Raw genomic sequence first — 10,000 nt, forward strand, 5'->3', positions numbered from 1 at the left:
GTGTGTGTGTGTGTGTGCGTTTGTGTATGTGTGTGCATAGCGCAATATCTCCTAAAGTTGTTTTAAGCGCTTTACAAAGGGTTCCTGACAACAGCAACACATACAATGTAGAAAGATACATAACATACTCACTTTACACGCGAGTACGGTGAGAGAATGTTAGTAAAGAGTCTTTTCCAATGATTCAACTAAGCGCCGAGTGAGGCTCAAATGCAGGGTCTTCCGCTCTAAAATTGACACAAGACATAGCTGCACAGATACGGTTCCAGTTATGCAGATAAGCGCCACCCCCACTCCGTTCTTCCCAATAACCCCACATCCTCTCATGCCATCCCACGTGCCGTATGTATGGCGTTGTGTTATGTGTTTTCTCCGTCTTGAATCAGCAGTGAATGATTTTCATATTTTGCCAATAAAAAGGCATGGATGACGTCATCAATCTATGGGGCCTGGATGTGTAAATAAATACATAAATAAAATTCCCCTTATATGTCTCTAGGGTCTATTCCAAGGGAAGACTGGAATAACTCAGGCGTCAGCCGAAGCGCAACGTCGCAAATTGAACTAGGGCGAAGTGTCTTGCTCAAGGTCACACAGGGCAGCGGCGGGTGATTGAACTGGGTACCTTTCGGGTACGAAGCAAAGACCGTACCGCTAAGCCACGCTGCCCCCTGCAAACATACTTATACAGTACACCACAGTTTCGTCATTTGTCTTATAGCCGTGTTCACGTATTCGTCGAAACACGGATTCGACAAACTTTTCTGGCGTCCCTTGTAGCTCGACGAATGCATGTTGCACGGTAGTTCAAAAGCGGGGAGAAAAAAGGTCCAATGGACAATCTCTGCCGGCTTAAAATCTAAAAACACATTAACCAATAAGGATGATCTATATTACCTTCCCATGTGCTCGGGGTCATTGGTCACAATGCAAAATGTTTTCGAACTATGTCCAATATCACAAATTGGTCATTTTGTTCAGCTTGACACATGTGTATGTTTACAACTTGTATAAACAAAGCAGCGTGTTTACATTTATTAAGAAATATCCAATCCTTGGACAGCAACATATCATGTGATCGATGACTCGGTTGGACGAAAATCTGAGTATAGATCGCTCCCATTAACTACCAAATTTTGGGAAAACATGTATTTAAAAATTTGGCCAGAAAACTCGTCCTTTTAATATCGATCAATTTAAATGTCCCTCATCTTGACAAAAACTCTCAAACCTGAAACTTTGCGAAGACCTCGGTTTGAACGGGGTTTTTTGTTGTTGCCAAGATGGGGGTTATTTAGATTGATCAATATTTGAAGGACGAGTTTTCTGTATAAATTTTTAATACGTGTTTTTCAGAGTCCCGCAGTTCACTGGTTAAAGTCACATACAAGCACAAGAACGTTCTCCCATCTAGGGACCCACTCAAATAATAGTAAAATATTTATTGCAATAACCAAATAATAATATCATTTAAAAGACGATGATGAAAATTATCATTTGCCACAATATTATAAATCCGTGTGTCTCAAGGGCTAGGTAAAACTAAACTATAAAATTCCAGTAAAAGGTTTCAAAGATACACAGTAACAATATTATACTGAGTAATGGGCAAAAGACAGTGAGACTTTAGGCGTATGTAAATCAATAGCCTTCGTAAACTAAAAGCCCGATAATCACCAACAAATCGTTATAAAAGAAGACGAAGATCACGGGGAAAAGGTTTATAGTGAGTCGTATTTGTTTCCTTGAGCAATAGGATTCAATAGTCGTAACGTCACTTCCTTCCTAATGACGCATGGTAACTTAGTAACACTGGCTCTAAACTATCGGAACAATGGCGGAGCCCGTATGAAATATTTCTCCGGCTAGCATAAAAGCGTATCCAGAGGAAAAAAAAACCCTATAAATTTGATCATTTTTGACTTTACACATTCTGATCAAAAGGCATATGAAAATGGAATGAAAAGTTCTAGCCAGCATGAAGAATAAAAAGTAATGATTTTCTTTGTTTAGAACCAAGATGGCCGCCGTTGCCGGGCGCGTGACATCATACTACTGAATCCAATTCTAACAACTCACTTTTGGTAATCATCGTCTTCTTTTGTGACGTACTTTTTGGTCAGTGTCAGGCCTTTAATATACCTTAAAATAGAGCCCACCAGGACAGGAGGCCAGCTCTATCCGTCCCATTTACCATTAACAACCTTTCGCTGTTTGTCACGATCAAATCTTAAATTATAAAGATATTGATTTAAGTTTGAATTAATTCAATCTAAAAAAGTAAATAAGAGAAACACAGAATATAAATTTTATAGACTATTTCGATGTTTATTGATATTTGATTTTTTATCTGTAGTTAATACACTCCCCTACACAAACACACACACACACACACACACACACACACACACACACACATACGATTCCCCCCCCCCCCTCCCCATAGACATCAAAAATATTTCATATGGAAGCTAATTTGATAAAGTCAAAATTTTGATACACTATATTTTAGGCACACATCTATGTAATATTTATATTGTTTCAAATTCTGAAGTTAAGTCCACTCCACTCAAGTCGGGTTGACGTGGTGTTGTTGTCGACACGAATCTGTGTACAAATAATACGGACAGGATTAATGAAAAATAATGGCTAAACATATACGAATATGAATCCAAGCATCATCATAATCATCATCATCATCATCATCGTTAACAGCGTTGATCCAGACGAAAAAAATGTAGTATTGCCTAACAGGCGTCATGCCCTTTGACCAGGGCCCCTTATGAAAGCGCTTTAAGCACGTTTAGTGGATATTGCACTTTATACAAGCTCAAGTTTTTTAAAACTCTCGCCGATTTATGTTTTCCTCAGTAAGCATTATGGAGCTAATGGAAACTTAGATAACCACGCCTCTCAGACAGTCGTCATAATGTAAGCAATGGCAGTGGTTGGTAAATATAGCGAACTACACATGTTTTACTATCGATGGTATGTGTCTGAGTAAAATACCTATTGTTCTACTGCTTGATCAATAGAACCAACACAGAAAACTATGTATATACTTAAACGATCGACAAAAATCACTTGATATCTAATTAATTATTTGGCGGTATATAAACAATGATCATAGAGAGGTCGATTTCATTCAGATTGTATTTTTATAAATAAACAATATTAATTTGTTCGAAAACGTGAAAAAGGGTGTCACAAATTCCTTGTTTTGATTGGTCTACTGGTTTATTCTTTTTGATACACTTCATAATAAATAATACGTTCTGACGATGTAGTAGGGTTCCCAAAATAGCTGATGAAACAGTTCAGGATGATAAGACGTTATATTAACATCTTCTGATAGGCCAAGCTGTTTTCCGAATATTATCTTCCATTCTCCTACTACAACTGAAATGAGTATCCTGACTCATTTAAAAAAAATTTTAAGCAGGTTTTTATTTTTGTTTTGTTTTTGTTTTTTGTAATTAAACTCTATTTTTTAAATGTTTTCTTATTAAAATGTTCAGACTCCATGTCGGTATTTTGTTTGAACGTCTATATTTCATTAAGCGACAGGACTGAAGTGAGATGATCCAGAATATAATCGATACATATCCGTCCATTTTGTATACATACATTTTCAATTATATCCAACAGGCTACAAGCTTGATATGTAATTCCCATTTTAACATAAAATGTATATTCTTTGAATCAAATTGCGAATTAAATTGTCTGAGCTTAATATGGTGTAGAGTATTGATTTAATCAGGAATAATTTTCTATACCTTCAGAATCTCTGACTATTGTTATAACTACATCGCCACAAGAATATTTTTTATGAAATTACTTGTATTCTCGTTAACGATTTGTAAAAACACAAATAGTAATCGATCTATAAATGTTGCACACCATGCAATCTGAGATTATGCACATAATATGTTAATATGTGCTATTTTAAGGCATTTTAAAAGGTGTCCTAATTTCGGCCTTAGATAGATACATAACACACGTATAACCTACAATACATTCGTACTTCTAACGCTATACATTTCCTTTTCTCAGTCATTTTCTCACAGTTAGATTTACCAGCGGGGGATTGGATTTAGATATCGTTTGTTTGATTTTAGAATAGCTAAAAGTCTTCAGATAAATTACAGAATTCATGAAGCTGAAAAATAAATTTGTCCTACTATGTCCGATAGCAAATAAGATAAGCACTATCATATTTTTTAAAAACTACAAATAAAGTTACACGATTGTTATCATCCTGAGCTAATATCCGGTATTCATTTGATCCGATAATATAACAAGGTTGGTAAATTGTATGATTTAATGTTAGTATTATTTTCTTCTTTTTTTTTTTTAAAAAAAAGGACAATTATTTATGCCTAGTCTTTGTTTTGTTCAGCCTGAGATTTAGGCTTCAGATGCAAACATTCATTAGATATAATCTTGCCATTGCAGGCAGATCTTTAATGTATCCTCGGGCAGGTTAAAGAATGTAAGAATTGTCATCAAAGTATATCATGTCATGTTATATGGAGAAATCTTAATATCATCATTGAAGCAGCTAACAAACTAAACTGGTTATTGAAAACAAAAAAGGTGGTTGAGCCAATCTATAGATTATCAATAAAGTACTATTTCGCATAGGCAAAGAGACGATGAATGTGTCATTCTTCTTATTATTTTGGATTTGTTTTATTTGTTATTGCGTCTATTTTTTAAAAAATATTTTTTTGATTTGTTTTGCGTTTGCTTTTCTTTTGTTTTATATTATCTTTTTTTCAAACCATGTTTTTCATGCCCAATTTAAATAGCAATCAACGCATATGGTAAGACGATAACTTTTAGACGTTACAAAATATTTGTAGGAGACTACAATATTCATTCAATACAAATCACAACTGTCTTTATTCAAAATGGTGGTCAGGACTTTGACAATTCCAAAAGGATAATTACTTTTACACATTCTCAAATGGTCACAAGTTGTCAAGGTCGCCATACTCTGACGTAATCACACGTCTGCTAAGTCCCCTCTGCGCTGGATGAGCTCAGGTATGGGATACTTGTTATCTAATAACAAGACCTGAGCTCGTCCTACCACACAGAGGGGAATTAAAATGATGAGCGTATGCACGCATTGGATCTAATGGAGTTCGCCGTGCCCTGGAGATTGAACTATTCTGGCGGCCATCTTGTATTATTACCATAATTTAATAAACAAACCAAAACAAAATAAACGAAGGATCAGAAACGGATGTGCTGATTACATTAAAAACAGTATATTGATTGATTATTATATTATCTAAACATTACACAAACTTTTTAAGATCCAGGACTTTGTTTTTATTGAATTCATCTATAACTCCGGTAAGGGGAAAAAGCATAGCTATAGAGAATTTTCCAGACCAAATCTAGTTTTCAAGATACCAAAATAAGCTTGTGTGGTTTTATTTTAGATGAATATCTTGTCTACAATCTCTTTAGATTTTAAAGCTCTAAATTAGGGGGGAATTAACTTTTCTATGTCAAAATATAACATTTTGAGCAAAAAAAAAGCGAATAAGGATGAAATGGTAAATTTAATCCTGCTTTCGTAGTCACCATCAGATATAGGAATTTTCAAGTATTGGTAAAATAAATATTTTAATATTTAGTACTATCTTTTAGGGCTTAATCTAAGCTTTTCAATGATACATATTATGTAAATGCTGACTTCGTGGAACTATTTATACTAAGCGATATGTACTTATATACAGGTCTGATATCCGAACCAACATATGGACCTAGTTTAACAATGCTGTAATGTTCACTATTTTGCGTCATTATTTCTGAGATTTCCATTACAACAACGAGCCCATAAAGAATTGGGTTATCAGACCTGCAAATAAGTAGTTACTAAAGGAATGATTTTAGTAAAGGATGTATTTTTTTTTTGTTGGGCGTGAGATTCATGAACATTGGATATGAAGTAAACTTTAACCAAATAATTTACAATGTTAACGACGTAAATTGAAAGTTTGATGTTTGGAGTATCTAAAAATGTAAATAACAGTTTTGGTACCAGTTCAAAATTGATTTTAAAAAACCCCACAATATTTCGCTTTAAAGTTGTATAAAACAAGAAACGAACCTGATATGGCGGTTTCTACTTACATTTTCATTTCGGAACATTTGTCCAAGCACACGGACACTATCACTTTCTTCTCCAAACTGCAAGCCGCTTGCTGGAGATGTAAAAGAAAAAACGGTAAAGTATTAATATGCAATAATTCATTACAATGATTTTCTTTTATCTCTTTTATTTCTCTTTAATCAATTTGAGAAAAAAGTAGAGCGCAAGATTTTTAAAAGCCCAAAGTTGAGGCACTCTGGTGAAAGGATGTGGGATGGACATATATATGGAGTTGTGACAACAAAAAAAATAGATCTTCTTTTGATTTATTAATCAAAGTGATTGCCAAATTGCAACGGGCAAGTGGTGAATAGACATGAATTCAAGAAGTTCATAGAAGTACGAAATATGACAGTACATGACTCGTACCATAAGACCATATAGCCCAACCTATCCTTCCTTCTAACGAAACATATTTTTTTTCAAAGTTCAGTTATACAATGGAAATTGTCTTCTGAACTTAAGATCAAGATTGGAATAACTTAAAATTAAATTAAGGCGTATTATGTATGCGAAATTTTTCATACGGTCTGGAAAAAAGTTATGTCTTAAGGTGTGTTTTTGAAAGCCTTCATATTCTTAATGAGTCTTACATAAGAGTAGAGCGCATTCTACAAGATGGAACCACTTACAGAAAAAGAGGGTATTCTAGTTCTTGGGACAACTAAAAGAGCCTTAACATCCATCTTCGTGGCCGTGTTGAATTATAATTTTGGCATAAATTCATAAGGTTCTCTGGAGTTTGATTATTCAAACATTTACGAACAATACTACAAGTATATACACCTACCCTTTCTGTTTTGATTTTAAATGCTTATATACTTTCAAATAAATAATTCTGGTTCGTAAGCTGGAAGAGGAGTAACAGGAAAGTCGAATCTAATATACCATTTTAGACAGTCACACAATTTGACGGATGTAAAATTATGTTCCATGGACGAAATATGATTAGGACAATAGGAATAAAAGGAAATACGTTTAATCTGTCTTTCCCTCTTTCGTTATCAAACCGCAAAGAGTACACGCGCTCCAAAGGTGGATCAGGTGAAACTTAAAATCTGCAAAGAAGGAAAGAAAAATAAGCCCTGCCTACAACAGTCAATTGTTTGTTTTTGCTCGTTATCTCCCGCCATTTTCATTTAACACAGATTAATAAAATACCTAGTGATTAATGAGTATTCTCGCAAGCCTTACCTCAACCATCGTATTACCGCGGAGTTTGCAATGCAGGTTCTTACACCTGTCTTTACATGAACACAACCGAGATTTGTAATCTTCGCACGTCATTATTGGAATGCCCTGTTTTGAATTCAAGGAAGAAAATTAAACCAATACAGTTTTTTTATAATCTGACAATATCGAAATTATATAATAATAATAATAATAATAATAATAATAATAATAATAATAATAATAATAATAATAATAATAATAATAATAATAATAATAATTAGAAGTGGTACGGTCCTTGCTTCGTACCTGAAAGATACCGAGTTCGATCAACCGCCACTGCGCTGTGTGGCCTTGAGCAAGTTACCTCGCCCTAGCTCACTTTGCGGCGTTGCACTGCGGCTGACGCCAGGGTTATTCCAGTCTCCCCTTGGAACAATCCATAAAGACAAATTTCCCCATAGGGATGAATAAAGAGAATTATAATTATTTTTTAAAACTAATAATAATGATACTACTACTATTAGTACTACTACTACTATTACTACTACTACTACTACTACTACTACTACTACTACTACTACTACTACTACTACTACTACTACTACTACTACTACTACTACTACTACTACTACTACTACTAATACTACTACTACTACTAATAATAATAATAATAATAATAATAATAATAATAATTATTATTATTATTATTATTATTATATTATTATTATATTATTATTATTATTATTATTATTTATTATTATTATTACTATTATTATTATTATTATTTTTATTATTATTATTATTATTATTATTATTATTATTATTATTATTATCATTAATATTATTATTATTATTATTATTATTATTATTATATTATTATTATTATTATTATTATTATTATTATTATTATTATTATTATTATTATTATTATTATTATTATTATTATTATTACTATTATTATTATTATTATTATTATTATTATTATTATTATTATTATATTATTATTATTGTTATTATTATTATGTAGATTCGTTTATCATTGTACAAGCCACATCAGTCCCTGGGAGGTTGACAATGATCCGAAAACTCTGACCCCTATTGATGCTGTGACGTAGGATATTGCACTTTGAACTCATGATCTCACTTGGCCGGAGTGTAAAAGACTACCTGCGTAGTACTATAGATAAGGAAGAAAAACTTAGCGGTAAGGCAACAAAAGAGAGAAATGTTCTACTGTATGGAATCTAGAATTGATTATAATATACAGTCGGCGCCAGGGTAATAATTGAAGACCAGTGAAAAGGATTGATTGAACGTGATGAATTCTTCATCTCGACGTGAGTATCATACAATCATCCTATGTCTACATTTGATAAATAATGGCACCATATCTGTTGTGTTTTTGACGGGACACCAAAGTAATATTGTGGAATCACTCAACTCAGAAGCGTTAAGTGATTAAATGTGAGAGAACTGTTTTATTACTGAGTATACGTTAGAGGATTTACAAATATATCGCAACAACATTGTAAGTAGGTAAAACAGTATAACTCAAATATGGAAAGTAAGGAACAAAAAGTGCATCTTTCTCTAGGACATGCCACTCCGATATTTGTAAGCACAAATAATATTTTAAACAATGGACTTAATGATTAATAACTAATTAAGCTGTAACTAGAATTGACCATATACAGTCGGCGCCAGGGTAATAATTGAAGACCAGCGAAAAGGATTGATTGAACGTGATGAATTCTTCATCTCGACGTGAATAACATACTATCTTCCTATGTCTACATTTGACACATAATGGCATCATATCATATATGGATCAATAAACTGAAGTATTAAACTGGTCACCTTTTTTACACAGCTATTATAGACGAGCGTTCCACAGTTGTGATCAAGCGACTCAACAATCTTTTGCGCGAGCACACTAATCAAAGAACCAACAATGCTCCTTCTCTCGACGTGTCTGTTGTTGTCGCCTGATGTCAAAGTCAGAAGCCAGCAAAACAAAGCAGCACAGATTATTCCTGTATCAAAACAGAAATAAAGAATTTCATGACATACAATGGCCACTTGATTTTTTAGTTAGGTAGGAGTTATCAGATTATTTTATTAAGTGCGGCTATATATGGTCTAGTGGTAAAACACTCGCTTTCGGATCTGAAGGTCCTGGGTTCGAGCCTCGCTCGGCGCATAGTTGAGTCCTTGGAGAAGGCTCTTTACCCACATTCTCTCACCTTACCCAAGTATAAAATGAGTACCTGTACCTGGTCGTCAACAGGGTTGTCTCTGTCCGAAACAAATTGTAATATCGCCTAACAGGCGTAATGTCTCGTACTACATATTACGTGTTGCTGTTGGTCAGGGATCCCTTGTAAAGCGCTTTGAGCACTTCTAGTGGATATTGCGCAATACAAAAGCAAAAGCTCAAGCTCAAATCTCCAATTTCGTTTGTGTGATCCCTAAAGGGTCGCTATATCTATATTACAATTAAGATTACACGGCAACAGCCCGTTTAGTCAGCTGAAAGCAGAAATTATATCTGTTCGAATTCCTCAGAAGTTTTATTTCATGAAAATATATTTTGTACTCAGATACACTGTCAAAATCACAAGAAAATAGTATATTGCTTCTTCTTTGCTTTGTGACAGA

General features: G+C 33.8%; 1 protein-coding gene across 1 annotated transcript in view; it reads right to left on the bottom strand.

Annotated features, from left to right (window-relative positions):
* Positions 1-2,441: 2,441 nt before the first annotated feature.
* Positions 2,442-10,000, bottom strand: part of LOC144974192 (uncharacterized) — a 17,923-nt gene continuing 10,364 nt past the window's right edge. Inside the window, exons 2-5 of the mRNA XM_078917113.1 lie at positions 9,200-9,375; positions 7,364-7,468; positions 6,151-6,221; positions 2,442-2,607 (exon numbers count right to left, since the gene is read on the bottom strand). Coding sequence (XP_078773239.1) covers positions 2,532-2,607; positions 6,151-6,221; positions 7,364-7,468; positions 9,200-9,375 — 428 coding nt within the window. The 3' untranslated portion in view covers positions 2,442-2,531. The remainder of the gene's footprint in view (positions 2,608-6,150; positions 6,222-7,363; positions 7,469-9,199; positions 9,376-10,000) is intronic.

This window comes from Berghia stephanieae, chromosome 5 (genome assembly GCF_034508935.2).
Source record: "Berghia stephanieae isolate SIO BIC M18660-M18661 chromosome 5, UCSD_Bste_1.3, whole genome shotgun sequence".
Taxonomy (NCBI): Eukaryota; Metazoa; Mollusca; class Gastropoda; order Nudibranchia; family Aeolidiidae; genus Berghia; species Berghia stephanieae.